The 17,500-nt window shown below is 37.4% G+C and overlaps 3 protein-coding genes and 1 long non-coding RNA gene across 7 annotated transcripts in view; 2 read left to right on the top strand and 2 right to left on the bottom strand.

Moving 5' to 3' along the window:
• LOC122357472 overlaps positions 1-8,756 on the bottom strand; it is a 15,753-nt gene extending 6,997 nt beyond the window's left edge. Inside the window, exons 1-3 of the long non-coding RNA XR_006252487.1 lie at positions 8,620-8,756; positions 7,780-7,884; positions 2,789-2,904 (exon numbers count right to left, since the gene is read on the bottom strand). This is a non-coding gene — a long non-coding RNA (uncharacterized LOC122357472). The remainder of the gene's footprint in view (positions 1-2,788; positions 2,905-7,779; positions 7,885-8,619) is intronic.
• LOC122357451 lies at positions 5,232-10,120 on the top strand. Of its 4 annotated transcripts, none has more exons than XM_043256875.1 (7): positions 5,232-5,344; positions 6,259-6,371; positions 7,671-7,699; positions 7,812-7,875; positions 8,645-8,779; positions 8,854-8,948; positions 9,463-10,120. In XM_043256875.1, the coding sequence occupies exons 2-7, from the start codon at positions 6,266-6,268 to the stop codon at positions 9,781-9,783; spliced, it is 750 nt and encodes a 249-aa protein (XP_043112810.1). In that variant the 5' UTR covers positions 5,232-5,344; positions 6,259-6,265; the 3' UTR covers positions 9,784-10,120. The 4 variants fall into 4 exon arrangements, with proteins under 4 accessions (XP_043112810.1, XP_043112800.1, XP_043112792.1 ...); XM_043256865.1 differs by having other exon boundaries at positions 8,642-8,779; XM_043256857.1 differs by having other exon boundaries at positions 7,794-7,875.
• Positions 10,121-10,630: 510 nt separating this feature from the next.
• sf3a2 (splicing factor 3a, subunit 2) lies at positions 10,631-14,654 on the bottom strand. Its single transcript, XM_043219140.1, has 8 exons — positions 14,509-14,654; positions 13,744-13,967; positions 13,615-13,661; positions 13,428-13,537; positions 12,898-12,947; positions 12,622-12,762; positions 11,380-11,448; positions 10,631-11,298 (listed from the first exon to the last, which is right to left on the bottom strand). The coding sequence occupies exons 2-8, from the start codon at positions 13,939-13,941 to the stop codon at positions 11,038-11,040; spliced, it is 876 nt and encodes a 291-aa protein (XP_043075075.1). The 5' UTR covers positions 13,942-13,967; positions 14,509-14,654; the 3' UTR covers positions 10,631-11,037.
• Positions 14,655-14,804: 150 nt separating this feature from the next.
• Positions 14,805-17,500, top strand: part of plekhj1 (pleckstrin homology domain containing, family J member 1) — a 4,070-nt gene continuing 1,374 nt past the window's right edge. The window contains exons 1-3 of the mRNA XM_043219153.1: positions 14,805-15,189; positions 16,587-16,654; positions 16,736-16,802. Coding sequence (XP_043075088.1) covers positions 15,096-15,189; positions 16,587-16,654; positions 16,736-16,802 — 229 coding nt within the window. The 5' untranslated portion in view covers positions 14,805-15,095. The remainder of the gene's footprint in view (positions 15,190-16,586; positions 16,655-16,735; positions 16,803-17,500) is intronic.

The following is a 17,500-nucleotide window of genomic DNA, read 5'->3' as shown; positions in this document are numbered from 1 at the left end:
TAGTTAACAGTGGGTCAAAAAAATGGAAATTTTTCAATTAATTCACAAATTTATTCCAACATCTGCAGGACATTGATGTCATGGAATCCATAAATAAAGCTGTAAGTCCATGCATTGTCGGGCGAAGCATGTGTGAGCGCCTCGTACCTCAAAGCAGCGCTCCGTCTCTTTAACAGTAGCTTTCTACCAGAACAGATTCAACAAAACACATCAAAAGCACGATACTCAACTACAAACACAGCGACCCAAAGCAGCTTCTCTGATGGATGCCAGCTTCTGTACAACCTACATCGAACGTACCAAGATGGAGGAAATCAGGCAAAAAGTGGTTCAAGAGCCGACGTCTTTTTTTTTGCCAGATAAAAATCTTGAGACAACAGTTCAGATGACTCTGAAGACGTGGAGCGGGCAGAACGGAGAACAGAAGCTGGGGCCAAGAGGAAGAAAACCTTGGCAAGCTTTTGTAAGAAAACTACCCGTCATTCAATCAGAAGACCGAGCTCACAGCCTGTTTGATGTCTCCTGGAGTAGATTCACACACAGGCTAATGAGGCAAACACCTGCGTGTTCCTGCAAGCGGTGCCCCTTCTGAGAGGAACATCGTATTCTCCTTTCAATACAAAGAGTTTAATTACCGTAGAGATAGTTTTTCCCGATCTCTATAATATGTAAATATGATCACCAGAGTGTTGCTTCGTATGATCGGCGGGATCGGCAACGGGCCATCAAGACCAAAAGGGCATATGATTCTAGATAATCCCATCGCCATAACAACCTGTCGTTCTCACCTGAAGGACTACCAAAGATGCGACGACAGAAGGTTATCACTTTCATTGTTATCCGCAATTTACATGTAAGAAACTTCTTCGTTTAGCGAGAAGATAAAAGAGTATAAAATGTTTGAGAGTCGGAAGCTCGGGGTTCATCCATGCATACTTTGTCACTGCTGAACTGTAAATAAAGTTATTCTGCACCAAGATCTCCGACGTCCTCTACACTTTTTCTTACACTGCCATAGGGCAGGTTTCCTCTCAAGAAACCTGTTAAGAACAACTACGCGAGACTACATAACATGTTTTATGTTTGCATGATGGCCAGTAAACCGCTGTTAAAAAAGTAGTTCACTCCAAAAATGTTTTTCTGATCATTTATTCACCCCCATGGCATCCAACATGTTTATGTATTTCTTTCTCCAGTCAAAAAAAATGGTTTTTGATGAAAACATTCCTGGATTTAGTTCACTTCAATGAACTTCAAACGGTTGAAGGTCAAAATTAGTTTGAGCGCAGCTTCAAATGGCTATAAACAATACCAGATGATGAATAAGGGTCTTATCCGGAGAAACGATTTGTCATTAAAAAAAAAAAAAAATTAGATGCTAGATAAACACAAATCTGTCATGTGCATCATTACGTAGAAAAGGTCCTTTGACGTAGGCGGATGTACAGAGTCAGCGCTCACACTTGGCGTCTTTTCTTTTTTTTTTTCTAAAAGTTGACAAGAGTGCCTTTTCAGAAAAATAAAACGCTGGCAGAGTATCACAACAAACAGCCAAGAGCGTCTTTTGTTGCTATAGCAACAGCTTCAGCAGTAGCCTAGCACCGTGAGCTGCAGAAATGTCAAAGTGTAAGAAGTTGGCTCTAGCATTGGCTTTTATAAAACAACGGGGAAGAAAATGTCAATTCTCAACGGCATTCGTTGTGCGCCGAGACTAGTACGATCAGCTTATCTGTCGGCGGCGTCTCCATTTTTCTTGCTACTCGCTCGGTCATTGGTCAACTGTCAAACATGTGTGAACATAGTCTCAATGTTTACAAATGTGGAAAAGGAGGGCGGTTCAACAGGTGTTGAATGTTTACTGACATTCATTCAAATGTCTTGGCATCAGTTTGTCGTTTAAAATGGTCAAATTGTGACTTTTCATAGATTACCTACATCAACGGAAAGTTTTCAACATAACGTTGTACTTACATGCATCACGGGCGAATATTTGTGTTCAAAAAAAATAAATCTATGCTTTACATTTTTGTAAATGACTGCTCATTTCTCTAGATAAGAGCCTTATTCATTGTGTGGTATGGTTTATAACCCTTTGAAGCTGCACTGAGACAGTACTCCGTTTGGAGGCCATTGAAGCATCCTCGAATGCTTTCCTCAAAAACATTAAGAAAGAAATACAAACATCTTGACACGGGGGTGAGTAAATTTTCAGAAGATTTTTTTTTTTTGAAAGTGAACTATTTCTCTAATAATGCTACTGGTGTAAATGTGCTTAATTTTTGGGTTGACTCATCATTGGTTAAAATGGTTATTTTCTCCAACAGTATTTAATTGTTGTAGACCCTTGTTGACCAATTTATGTATGTATTTATGTGTGTTCCTGAACCAGATGGTTTTTCCAAGAGAACGTTACTTCAGTCACGTTTTTGTAGTTATGTTTAAGTTGACTAGTTAGATATTAAAAAATGCAAAAAAGTGAACGGTCAAATTTGATGAAAATATTATCTTTTGCTATATCACCCAGTCATATTAACTGTATCAGATATAATCAAAATATCAAAGCAAGTGTGATGTAAAAACTAGGAAGAGAATAGAGTAGAAAAAAGTATAGTGCTATTGGCCTTGCTGTGCTTTTTGGGGAAATGTTTATTTTATAGGTTTTTTTATGTTTTTATGTATCGATTTGGCACCACTATTGAAAAAAACCAAACGATACCCAAACCTAATCATGCCACGTTTGCTTTCTACTACATCCCAAATGTGTCTCCAGAAAGCCATAGAGCCATACCTCTGCTCCAAACCGGCTCCTTGCCCTTGCCAAAGATCACAGCACTGCTTTTGCGGCCCATCTGCGCAGTCTTGTGTCCTGGGACGAGGACTGGTTTATCGAGCGCTCAGCTTGTCCTTTACGAGAAACAGAAAACAGTGTCATTTCTCACAGTGAATAAAGCGGGACGATACCCAGCACAGACCTGCTGGAGCTTTGCTTGCGTTGGAGTTTTTAGAGCATCGAGAGGCCCAGGGCGACGTTAGCCCACTTTCTTACCCTCCACTAAACGCTGGCCGAGGCTCAGAAAGGCCTCAAACACCTTTAAGACTCAAGATCATTTGTTGATGCTTCAGGTCACGGTTAGCAGAGACTATAACGGATGATCGCTCAGGTGCGTCTGAGATAGATTTGAAATGTATTTCAGCTAGAGATCTATTACTCTTCAGAAACCGGGGGTCAGCAGGATTGTGAAAGAAAGTGATGAGCGATACATTTATTCATCAGAAAGACATTTATAATATTGCTAATACTTATATTTTAAATAAATGCTGTTCTTTTGAATTTTCTATTTATCTGTAAATCCTAAAAAATAAAGTGTATTTTTCAACATTAATCAGAAATGTTTCTTGAGCAGCAAACGAGCATATTAAAATCAGTTCACTGAATAATACTGAAAATTCAGCTTTGATCACAGCAATAAATTATTCACATTTTACACTGTAATTTTTCATTATTTTTACTGCATTTTTGCTCAAATAAGTGCAGCACTGGTGAACAGAGGAGACTTCTATGATAAACATTGAACTACCAACCTCCAAACAAAACGGTATATGTTTCATAAAGCTGAGAAAAATAGTCAAAAGATCAATTAAGCTGTTCTTTGGGCAGACCGGGGCTAGCTGTCACATTTGAAACTTTTTATTAAAACATTTACTGTATATTATTACTTGTTGTTATAATTGAAAAATGTGCGCGTGTGTAAATGTGCGAAAAAAATTATGGAAATTAATGACCATCATGGATGTAATTTCAGGAATTTGTTGGTGAAGATTAAAATGAATTGCAACTTTCAGGTTTTAAATAAATCCTCTTAACTCTTGTACTCTCATAAATGTGACAACTAGCCCCAGTCTTCCCCGTATGCATTTATCAGATGTCTCCTTATTATTAGCTAATGTATTTTTGATCACATTTATGTACTGTGATAGTCTGAAAGCGCTGCTGTTCCTGAATAAACGCCGTCCGGAAGAGAAGTATCTACGAGATGTTGAGCAACAACTGAACATTGATTGTTCTTGAAGACTTCAAGCTCATCCTGCAGCAAAAAACCCGTCTGCACCACCTGAGCATTAACATCAGACACTAAAAGCACGTCGCTGACAGCGAGGACTCGTTCTGTGCTGGGAAAGGTCACACGGAGACGCCATTTCCACTCCTGCGAAATCTGAAATACCGTCTCACCCTCCTCACAAGAACGTTTAATGAGAGCAGACAGCTGAAAGCTCTTCGGCTGCGCAGTCGGGACACACTGTCAGTCCGTCTCGCCCCCTAATCGCAATGAAATCAGCCATGAAGGAGAGAGAGGCACTTCAGTCGCCACTTTAGATGTCGGTCATGATGCAACTCTTGCCACTGGAAAGACCCGAGATATCAGAGGAAAAGCAGACATTTCACGATCACCTCCAAAAACGGAGCGGGCTTTGGGATTCAGCTCACATTCTGTTATATTGCACTAATCATTTTATGCCTCTCTCACAGTTGGTGTAAATGAGATTAAAGAGAATTCACTGTCAAATTCAGGTCAGATTTGTTGATCTGTAGATGTAATGCTTCCGTGTTTTTTCCAAACCCACCGCCATTTACAAGGAGTTTATGGAGCTACAGCATCCTCTAGTGCTCATCTCTTGCTTTCAACCATTCAGAAATCAGTAGTGATTTTCACACACATCAATAGTAGCACAATTATGCAAAATATTTGTTTGTTTATCTGACGCCATATTAGAAGTATAGGCTATTTATATGCCAGACTCAAGAGTAGTGGAAATTAAAAATCAATATAATAAAAATCAATAAAATGCCAATAAAAACATTTAAAAGCAATTAAGCTTTTTCCACTTGATATTTCAGAATGTCCAGAAAACATTTTAAGAATGTCCAGAAATGGATATATAATCTAAATATAATCCTAAATAAATAAAAAAAAACACTAAATAGTCTAATCCTGGTGTGTTTAAATGAATCACCCATACACACAAACTGTGCAAAGACTTACTGCTTTAATTTTCACTCCACAGTACAGTGGTGTCTTTCTCTGCTGATTCAGTGTTTTCTGGGATCCATTTTTGAGATGCTGCTGTAATGCACAGACTTCTGACAGGCAGCCTTCACCTCCTAAATAAATCTCACTTCATCCCAGGGAATTATCAGTGTCCTGTAACGGCACGGCTTCATTCTGCTGCACCTGTGCATGACTGTCACTACGTGTGTGTGTGTGTGTGTGTGTCCTACCCATGCTAAAGCGCTCTCACACCACCGTCTGCTCGTCTCCTCGGTCTCCTGCTCATCTCCATGCAGGTAAGCTGCTCTGTTACAGGGGTCAAAGGTGACTTTGTGTGTGATCCTCACTGTGGACATCTGAGGACGGCTGTTAGATCCACGTCATTTGTACAATGCTTAGTGTGTAACAATGTACAAAGTTACATGTGCAGTGTTTTTTGACACAAAATGTCTGACTGTAATGAATAAACTGTTTCTACGCTCTTTGATTAATGAGTAGAAAGACATTTTCTGCTGCTTGCGATTATTGACTTTTTAAAAATTATTCTGGAGATATATAGCTCTCATGAGATCGATTACTATCTGATGATATATTTAGGAATAGCCAATATTAAAATTCAAATCTTTTGTTGTAAAATATTTAAAAGAGTACAATACATTAGAGGCCTGGGAAGCTTTTTAACATCATGCTGTGCTCGAAAATATTTCATGTGAAAGTCTTCCACAGCCTGTGAATCACAATTGTGAAATTTCTTTTTGCTTCTCTAAAAGATCTCAGAAAATGTTCCCAGGCCTGTAAATTACAATTTTAAAACAATTTAATTATATATATATTTATTATTATTATCATGCTGTGCTCTACAATATTTACACCTGGATATTTTTTCATAATGCATGGAGCTTAAACATTGCTGCATTTGATTACTTGCATTTAAAACGTTGCAAAAAAAATTACAAGACAAAGTAAACAAATGCAACAATGAATTTTTTATTGTCTGATAAGTTTCATGTGACATTAACTGTGTCGAAGCTCTGAAAGATTTTATAACACTACTTCATACAATACTACCATAAAGTATTTATAACTTTCTGCCTGTCTGCGCAATATCTTGCAATATTTACTTCTGCTGTTTGAGAAGTTTTAGCACACATCTGGATTTCGTTAGAGATTTATGTGACCACCAGCTTTTGAAATTCTCCTGCTTTCTCAGGTGAGCGATGGACGAAAGCACCTTCGAGACATTTGAGGAAGAGCTCGGTAAACCACTGCAAGAAGCTCCTCCTCAGAAACCTGTCCGGCAAACACGAACAGGAGGCAGAGCAGGTACAAATGAGCTCGAATAATATCTCTGAGCAAATGCAAACAAGCAGAGCAGTGGTTTGTTTCTACCCTGCACTTGCGTTTCAAACGTGAATATAAAAGCCTCAGGAGTCAAGATGTCTTGGAAACAAAGTGCACTTTCTAAAATAAGATCAAGGCTGAAAGCATGCACACTATTTGTGGTGTTAAAGTGAACAGTGAGTCTAATAATACATCACAATAACCTTGACAGACACGGGCAACATGACACCAAACACACTACAGCTCTCTTTAAAGCAATGGACTGTATGTGACTTGCAGTAATTACTTACAAAGATTTGATCATTTTACTGTAAAAGTGGATGCATGTTCAATAGTGTAGAAGTCTTTACCGTAAATAAGACAATTACTCATACTTTTTGTATATTACTGCATTGTGCAACAAAAATCACCTGCAATGTTTTGTAAATCTATTATTTTCACTGTTTAAAATTAACCAATCAACAGGTTAACTAGCATTTATACTTTATTATATTTTATTATAGTGACACAACACCATAGTATTATCGAACTACAATAATAGATTGCATTCATATTCTGAATTAGTTTATTTTTTTATTTTAATTTTACTAATTTTGTTTTTAAACAGTTTTTTATTATTTAATTTTAGTTTTAGTTATTTTACTATATCAAGGTAAAATTTAGAGAGAGAAATGTGGCCTTGGCAAATATATTTTATTTCAGTTAACATTAATTTTACCCCAAAAAACTAAAATGGTTTTTAATGGTTTTAGCTGTATTTTTATTTTAGTTAATAACAATAACATAAATATAAATAAATAATTGAGAAACAAGTGAAAAAAATTAAACAAGTAAAAAGTACACTATATATAAAACGACACAAAAAACAAATTATTTTAATTTTAAACTTTTTTTTTTTTGTTGATTCTAAAGCTAAATTGGATCCCTAAAAATCTTTCATTAAAATCCACTTTAAATTAAAGAGTTCTAAAGAAATTCTCTAAAGCTATAAATTGTCACCATAAAAAATAAAAAAAACATAACTTTGATGATATTTCTGTAAAAATGCATCCAATTTTTGTTCCATGTAGAATTTTACAGTAAATAAGGCAATTCATTTTTACACTTTTAGTTTTACACTTTATAACCACATCACCTCCACTGTTTGTTAATTATAATGTATTTATACTGATTAAAAGGTAAGAGATTATAAGGTTAACTAGCATTTTTAATCATTAAAATGTCTAAGGATGTATTGATTCCCCAGCGAGCTGTCTGACGTGTTGTTGTTGTTGTTTATAGAGATGTATGCTCAGAGGAGGGTGCGAGAGGTGAGGCTGAGATCACATGACAGCTGCAGAATCACACGCAGACAAACCATCTGGACATGACCTCTAATACACACATTTACCGTTCTATTAATAGCCCTCGTGTGTCCCGCAGGAATCTCCAAACGTCCAGCAGGTCCCAAAGATGATCGCACGGGAACATCCGCTCACCGGTGCCAGTATGTCTTCTGCAAAACACTAAAATATTAAGTAATTGTGCTTCCCAGCAGTAACGGCGTATGCTAAACCACATCGGACCAGACCCGACAGTAATCATCATAGGCTGGTTTCATCAACAAAGACGTCAGTGATGTTATGATGCTAAATTATAAATAGCTGCCAAATACATTTCAGAATCCCTACCCTAAAATGTAAAAAGACACACACACACACATATATATATATGCATACATACACACACGCATATACACACGCATATACGCATACACACACGCATATACGCATACACACGCACGCATACGCACACACGCATACATACACACGCATACATACACACGCACGCATACACACACATACGCATACATACACACACATACGCATACATACACACACACACATAAACGCACATTACATATACAATTGTTTTTACACGTTTTTGAACAAAGAGCAAATTTACAGTTAATTTTTTTTATATTACCTATACTATAAGAGGCGTTAAATCTAATTTAAATGATTTGATTCATTTTAAATAAAAAATTCGCTTCAGAATGTTCTGAAAGACAAAATGTGTCGTGACGTAACGGGCCTTGGCGGCTGCGAGAGAACGCTAACGTTTTGAAAGCAAGCGAGAAGCTCAGCGACAATTTTACGAGCCAAACCAACGTTTATAATTTTTAGGTTAAGTGCTGTTGTTCCTTCTATCACCTACCTAAAATAAAACGTGGAACAGTTGAAGGCCTCACCTGTGTTTTGTCGCCCGTACAGCAGCGTCGTTACGCAGGACGCTGTCCATCCAGAACCTGACGCAGTTCGAGACGCCGTGGGAAGGCGTGACGCTGAACCGGTGTCTGATCGCAGCCGTAACCATCCTGCTGCTGAGCTCCGGTTTACAAAGAATACACGGCAAGCGTGTTTACGGCCTCAAAACGACATATATAAACTCTGAACCGACTCAAAGATGTTTTCTCCTCACGCAGAAGCCGTCAGAGGCCGCAGAGACGCGAGTGAAGAGATCGCGGCACTGAACGAGAGGCACGCTCTGATTAAAAGAGGGAAAGTAACACCACATGAGGTGAGAGCGAAAACAAACACACCGTTTTGGACGTTAAAGATGTCGCTTTTGCAAATAAAACGTTGTTTTTCTACGTAAATACGTGCGAGGCGAACGTTTTCGACCGTTGAGCTCGCGCGTGAAAACCGCCGCTCGAGTTTGAAATGCTTTCACCTGATTGGCCAACCGGGTAAATGAAACCGGCGCTACTTTCACGCGTCTCATATCACTCCGCGGACTCCCGCTTTTTTTTCCCTTCATATTTTCATATTGAAAAATCATTCATAATACGCGGCATTAATTTAACTTTTTTTGTACATACATTACAATACATTGTGAAGAAGTTTTCTTGGTGGTCGAAGCCTCACTATAATTTAGAGATAAAATAATTAAATTTAACTCAATATTTCAGTTTAATAAGTATTTATCTGATGAGCAATGCATGTTATCATCCGCGGGGACATTATGAAAATACTGTACCGATTTATTTTGCTTAGTTGTTTGTAATCCTTTACATCTGAATTAATACTCTCAGCCAGATACTTCCTTATGGGAAACATTTTTCTGGTGGATTGATGATGATGATGATGATGAAAAATCCAAGAGAGGGACCCGCGGGAGAGGTTCCAGGGGCCTTAGACACCGGGCCCTTCCGGACCTCCGGCTCTTGAAGAAAAGAGAGACAAAATTCACCGAACGCAGAAGAAGAGAAAGACACGAAGTAGATGAGAATAAGGAGAAACTGACAAAAGAGAAGGAGATAAAAGTAAAGAAGAAGGTCAAGGAAGTGAAAGCTGAGAAGGACACGAAGAAAGCAGCGAAAGAAAGCAAACCTACTAAGAAAGGGAATCAGTGATGCATTGAAGCGTAAAGAAAATAGGGCTGATGCGTTATGTGCTTAAATTATCATGAAAATGATGCTGAATGTTCTTAATGGTCCTGAAGGGATTAATTTTATTTAGAAATGTTTTGATTATACAGGATGCACTTCTCAAGTCAGTTGATGTGCAAAAGATTTGGTGCTTCTTGTTTTTTTTCTTTGTAAAATGACTTGATAGTAACTTTACTGAAACCATAAACCAAAAAAAATATCCTCATTGCAAAGCAAATACCTTAACGCATTTTGACACAGAAAAGCATTGGTTTTGAGCCAGAAAGTTACTGCTAATAAATTCTGTTATCGTTTCCTCGCCCTCGTTCGTTTACATGACTTTATTCTGTTGAATCAACGTTTTTGCACTTTTAAATAATGCAATAGGTAAAGCTTTTTTAAAATATATATATATATTTATATATATATGTGTATATGTATATATATATATATGTATATGTGTGTGTATATATATATATATATATATATATGTAAACCATGTTTTGTTTTCTTGAGTTGCTTGAAAATCAAATTGAACAATGGTTATTAGCTGAAAATGTTTCTTCATCAGATCTGGAGAGATGTCATCAGTTATCTATCTACACACACACACACACTCAATACACAAATATATGTTTATTATAAAAGCTTTCTGTGCATATTTTTAATCCAAGTGTCTTCAAACTACAATCAAAACCCTTAATTTTACCTCAAATAGCAAGCAACAATCTGATCAGTTTCCAGTGGATTAATTCAAATAGTTGTTTTTAATTCAAGTTTCACTTTACTTCAATGTTTCATTATGGAAATAAAGACCATCACAGCTTCAGTATCGTGTCAACGTTAAAGATGTTTTTAATAATAAAAAAAGCATAAAAATAACATTTGGACATTGTGGTACACAATCCGTTCTCTTGCCATCAATGAAAATTCACACCACTGTCAAATCACTACATATTCAGAGGGCCGTGTTCAAGAAAAAGGAAATAAACATGTTGATTTGTGTCTAGAAAGTTAACACTTGAAGCCTTTATGTATAACGCATGACAAAAATATTTTCATAAACAACTGCGACCAAAGTTAAAATGCATGGTTTGTGTTTTCTAAAGTTGTACTAAAAAGTATTATAACTTTGGTTACAACTGTTCATGAGGTCGTATAAAGGCATTATAAGATGCCTAAGTGAATGCATTCAAATGCTTTAACAATGCATCATCTATAAAAGCTTCGACCCTTCGGCTAGCCGTCGCCGGGGAGCGGAGGCCTCAGGTGAGGAGGCAGGGCGCCCGGAGGAGGCATCTGTGGGGGCATCTGGGGCGGCATGGGGGCCCCGGGCGGCATCCCGTGTATTCCTCCCGGCGGCGGCGCCGGCATGGAGTCACCGTGAGGATGCCCGAGTCCGGTGATGAGCGAAGGAGGACGCTTGACTCCCACAGACACCGTCTGACCCGGCGGAGCGGCCAGAGACTTCTCCATCTTGAAGTGGAACTGCAGGAAAAACTGGAAGAGGACGAGAGGTTGAGGTCGGCACACGGAGAAGGAGCGGACAAACACGAACGACTCTTATCTATCCGCTCTTACTTGTTTGGTTTCTCTGTTCCAGTGTGTCCAGAAACGAGTCTCTGCTTTGTCGATCTCTCGACTGGGAACCTGAAAACACGATAGAAGCAATGACATCACAACTCAGATGAAGTAAAGCCTGACATAGGAAATAATAAAAAAATGATGATTTTTTTTTTTAAATAAGGTTTGTAGTGAAAGGGCTGAAAGGGCTGCAAAACAATTAATTACATCCAAAATAAGTTTTTATTTATATAATTTGTGTGTACAAACACTGTTATATTCTTATTTATATTATTAATAAACATTTCTATATATATATATATATATATATATATATATATATATTTTATTTTTTTATTATTATTATTTATATATATCTACATATTTCTATATATATCTATATATTTTTTATATATATATCTACATATACACACACACATATATATATATATATATATTTTTTATTATTATTTATATATATCTACATATTTCTATATATATCTATATATTTTTTTATATATATATCTACATATACATATACATATACATATATATATATATATATCTCTCTCTCTCTATATATCTATGTATATGTATCTATATCTATCTATTTCTATATATCTATCTATCTATCTATCTATCTATCTATATATATATATATATATATATATATATATATATATATATATATATCTATATATCTATATATCTATATATCTATCTATCTATCTATCTATCTATCTATCTATCTATATATATATATATATATATATATATATATATATATATATATATATATACACACACACATACATATACACAGTACACACATATGTACACGAAAACTTATTTTGGATGCAGTTAATTGCAATTAATCATTTCCCAGCACTAATGCATTAAGGAAAAAAAAGTGCTAGATTTATAATATAAATTCCATACAAGTATAATATATAATGTTTTTTAAATGCATGTATGTGTATAGAGTTATATACAGTATATACACAGATAGCATGTAAACTTATTTTGAATACAATTAATTACATTGCAGCCCTGTTCGTATCATATTTGATCCATCAGGCTTTTTTGAGCAGGCAAATATATAATGCTGATTAAGAAATAAAGGCTCCTCCTCAGAAGATGCGAGATGTTTCGGAGGCTCGTGTGGATCATCGCTCCGCTGAGGAACAGTGAAAGTCAAGCTTCCGGAAACAAAGGATCCCGATGGCTTGTTTGAAGTACGAGATCGTTAAAGGGACAGACCTTGAACGCGATGGTTTCGTAGGGCTCGGCCGCGAACAGCAGATACTGCCAGCGACGGTCCGGAGGTTCGATTCTCTGCTCGTACGCCGACATGAAGCGGTGCCTCGGCCCGATACCTTCCGCTATCTCTGGGTAGTCAATCTACAAAAATAAGGACAACGTTTATTATGTAAATGCTGGTCAAAAACATTGAATTAGACGCATGTTAGATCTCAGGAAAGCTGAAATGAAGAAGCATTTAGCTTCTCAAAGTCAGAGCGAAACAAGTGGACTTACCTGGAAAAGCAGACTCTGCTGACCGCACTCGGGATCCCTCTGTTTTGTTACTACACGCAAAAATAACATGTTTTAGACCTCCGGTCGCTTGCGATTATTGAATATGGAAAGAAATCTATACGTCTAGGGGGAAAAAAAATCCTGAATAAATCCATAAAAACATTTCAAGCGTCCAATCATTCAAATTATAATCTGCAAGTGGGCGGAAAATATTTTATATATTTAAACAAGCGAGTTTTTCTCTGATGTGTGGATGGAGTAAAACCAAAAACAGCAGACAATATCAGGCTCTTGTTTGAGTTCAAATCAGGATTGGGCCTCAAATAATGCATAAAACAGTGGTGTTCTGGCTCACGTTCATCCAGAAATCACGCGTTTGCGATGATTTTCTGGCGATTAACGACTTTGTAGCCAAAACAAATGGCCGTGAGAGCAAAAGTGCACCAAAATCTAGTGAGAAAGTGTGACATGTTTCGCTTTCAGCACAGAAAGGTTAGTAAGAAGCAGGCGCTGGCTTCTGAGGTTCTTACCTTTATACCCGGGTCTGCCGATCTTGACAAACTTCTTCACCTCAACCTTGACCTTCTCTGGAGCGGGTTGAGCCGGCGCTTCCTTCGCCTCTTTGGCGGCTCGCCTCGCTCTAAAGCAGAAAAGCACACGATGAGCTCCTCCTCCTCCACGCCGAACACACACGAAACAAAAACAAAAAACGCTTACAGGTTAGTCTGGTGCTTTTTTCCCTGCGTGTGAGCGAGATAGCTTCCCTAGAAGAGGAGAATCACAAACACAGTGAGGACCCGTGGCTCGAGAGCGAATGTCTAGATTAGAGTGGGTCGGAGCTCGCACCTCGTTGTTGTGCAGCGTGAGACACAGTTTACACTCGTAGGAGCCCAGGTGGTTTTTCATGAAGTAGGGATCTTTGTTGATGTCTATGGTCTCCAGGGCCAGCTGCCGGAGACGCTCGCGCCGGTCCCGGTTGCTTTCGGACGCCGAGGCGACTCCGCCGCTGCCCGTCTTCCCTCCAGCTCGGTGCTGGAAATCCATGACGACAGGTTCCTCTCCTCACACTCCTGCGATCACACAAGAACAAAACGCCTTTCAATAGGACGGAGATGTGGCAGAAAACCACCCGAAGTTGAGCTTTCAGGACTCGAATCAAAATGTAAAGAAAGCATGAAATATTAAATTCCACACAGATGTGGAGGGCAACGTTAACAAACGATAAAAGAGCTTGGTCGGTTTATATTCACAGGTATTGGTCTGGGAAGCAAACGGCTTGCTAAACTGCAAGGATTTGAGGAATATAAATAGACAGCAAAGTAAATGGTGAATGTTTTGAGCAAGAAACCGAAGTGGATTTAAAACGAGCAAATTTAAAAATGCGTGTAGGAGTGAAAATGCACTAATAAAACGACTGATCGATTACAATAGAGACACAGACACACACTGAATCGAATCGAACCGCAAGTAAGCATTTTTAACGAATTACAACAAACGCCGAAAGCCCGTTAAAAGACCAGAGTTTAGTTGAGCGGTATGACTCAGACAAGTCTTTCAAAATAGCGTTTATAACTATTATTTTGATTGGAAAAATCGTGAAAACATTTTTACCTAACGTCCTGATCACGCTTGCTGCCGCCGCTACCTCAATGCGCGTGCGCGCCTAGCGATGCACTTCCGGTTCCTGTTGTTTTGAAGTGCGCAACTTTATTGACAAAAGTGTGCTTACAAGTGTGCTAAAGTAAACTAATTCCATGGGGATGCATACAAGTCACGTCGACAGGTTTTTATCGACAAATAAGTGACAAGACGTCATAAAAACCGCAGAATCGTCATCAAAAATGCTCTTTTAATTGGCTTTGTGTGTGTTTTTTAATTAAACAAAATGTTAAAAACAAACACTTTTGAATTGTTTTAAATGGTAAATCAGCGCCCTCTTCCGGCCGCTCGTGTTCAGTTCCTGCAGCTCTCAGTCTCGGTGTGTTTTGGGTGTGTGTGTGTGTGTGTGTTTAGGACGCTTGTTTCAGTTCATTTAGCGTTAAAGACGCGATCGGAGGAGTTTCTGACCCCAGAAGAGACTATGACTGATAGCCTGGCTGATGAGTATCCGGTCCGACGCTGATGCAGGGACGAAAACCGACGTTTAACGCGATAAAAATGCGCTTTGATGAGACGAAACTGCTGTCACAGAGCTGAAGATGCGATTCAACGAGAAAGAGCTGGTGTTTCTGAGCCGCCAGCCGTCCGAGAGAGTGGCCGAGCTCGGCATGAAAGGCCCGAAGAAAGGAGACGGTAAGCGGCCAACGTTTCTGTCGAGTTTCTATTAAAGCACCGCGTCAGAAAAAACAGACCCCGCCGTTAAAATCTACAGAAGAACCAGAAAACCGGTTGTTTTATGATTACTGCGGCGATCGGAATCGCTTATGGCGTACTGCTCGTACTCATTTCTGATAGTACAGCAGTTGTTAAAGTAGTACGCTATTACGAGTACGGCAGTTAGTCACTAGAGTTCGTACTCGGCTGCGGCATCCAATCGCGTTAGGGGGCGGGTGACGTCACCTCCGCTGCGCGCACTGTGATTGGTAGATTGATTTCCGTTAAACTAGACTAAACCTTCGTTAATTTTCTAATAAAAATAAGCTAGTAACTAATATACTGTCATTTAAATCCTCCAAGCTACCGAGAAATGGAGCGTTTCTGTAATGATCCACATAGCTGTGGGAAACAGAAGCGTTATGTTTATATGGCTATACATACATAGAAGTAGATGCGGCCGCCATGTTGGAACGGTGAGCTTGACGTCATTCACTGGGGGTTTAATTTACAGTGTGCTCACAAACTATACACGGTATGACGTAAGGCGAATTAACAAGAAGGTTTTAAATATTTTGTGTAAAAATAATCATACGAATCCAGAAGCAATGAATCGCGGCAAGTATCTAAAGCAGATGCAGGAAAAAACAGCAAAAGATAAAAACTGAAGTTAGCCCATAGAAGCAATCTACTATATATATATATATATATATATATATATATATATATATATATATATATGTATATGTGTGTGTGTTTAAAGCTGCTTTGACGTGACAAAATTAAGACTCCTAATATATTAAAATGTCTTCTTTTTTTTTTTCAACTTTGAAAATTGCGACTTTTAATCTCACAAATCGTATTTTTTTTTTTTTTTTTGCCTTTTGTGAATTGCAAAATGTTAACAACTCAAAATTTAATACGTAGTAATACAAAAAAAGACCCACTCGTTATTATTTTATATATGAATTATAAGGGGCGGGCGTCTGAATCGTATTATAAAAATCCTAACCTTTTTAACACAACACTAGAAAATAAACATACAAAATAATAAAATGAATGCTCAATAAAATAATATATATATATATATATATATATATATATATATATATATATATATATATATATATATATATATATATATATACACACACACACACACACAATTTTTTTCTTTTTAATTTAATTAATTTTTTTCATTTTTTTTCTTATTTATGTAAACTATAGCAACTATAAGGCACACCAATACAAATGAAGTTTTTAGGTGAGGTTTAAAAGCGACGAGCTTCTCTAGACTGGACCGATGTGTTTTTGTCGTGTGGAGAAGCAGCTCAATAGAGTTGGACTTTCATTTCTGCTCTGTTTTGTCTCAACAGTGGTGAAGAGGCGCGTAGTGAAACTGATCGTTAATTTCCTCTTTTACTTCCGGACCGACGAGGACGAGGTGAGTGTGACCGGCGTCTGATCTGGAGCTCGCCAGCATCGTCCTCGGCATCTTCTCAGTTCTAATGGGTTTGTGTTTCAGCCAATCGGAGCTCTGCTGCTGGAACAGTGTCGCGTGGAGAGAGAAGACCAGCACGTGTTCTCCATCGGTGAGAGCAGATCAGAATACAGAACGACTTCATGTTTTAAGCAGGGTTATTAATACTATTATTATTATTATTTAATAATAATGCTGTCAAACGATTCATCACATCTGAAAAAAAAAGTTTTGTTTACATAATGTGTGTGTGCTGTGAATATTATGAGATTAACCACGATTAATCGTTAGACATCACTTTTGAAATAAAATAGATGTTAACTAAAACATAAAATATATAATTAAAAAAAAATTTTAGCATAGTTGCAAACATTTCTTATTTTCATGTAGTTGGCGTAACTTGACTGAATTTTAAATAAAAACTATAAAAAATTAGCGCAAAACACAGCTGTTTAATAGCGAAAAAGGAATAAATATTAAATTAAGCGATTATAGAAACCGGATTTATTTTATTTCAGCTAGTTGCCAAGGAAAGATTAACCTGACAAAAACAGCTGGAATGAAACTAAATTAATAACAACTATACGGGCATATTTGCAGATAAACGGGCGAACGATAAAACAACTAAATTGCAAAAAAAAAAAAATTACTTTAAAATTAAAATATAAAAATGTTAATAGCTATAATATTTCAATTGCAGTGAAATTTAACTCTCAGCTCTTAATAATGATAATTGTTTATCCAACAAAAATACACATTACTTCAAATTACAGTAAAATGATCATTACTTTATATGTATATTGTATTTTT

The sequence above is a fragment of the Puntigrus tetrazona genome, chromosome 2 (genome assembly GCF_018831695.1).
Source record: "Puntigrus tetrazona isolate hp1 chromosome 2, ASM1883169v1, whole genome shotgun sequence".
Classification (NCBI taxonomy): domain Eukaryota; kingdom Metazoa; phylum Chordata; class Actinopteri; order Cypriniformes; family Cyprinidae; genus Puntigrus; species Puntigrus tetrazona.
This window is presented reverse-complemented; position numbering and strand designations above follow the sequence as displayed.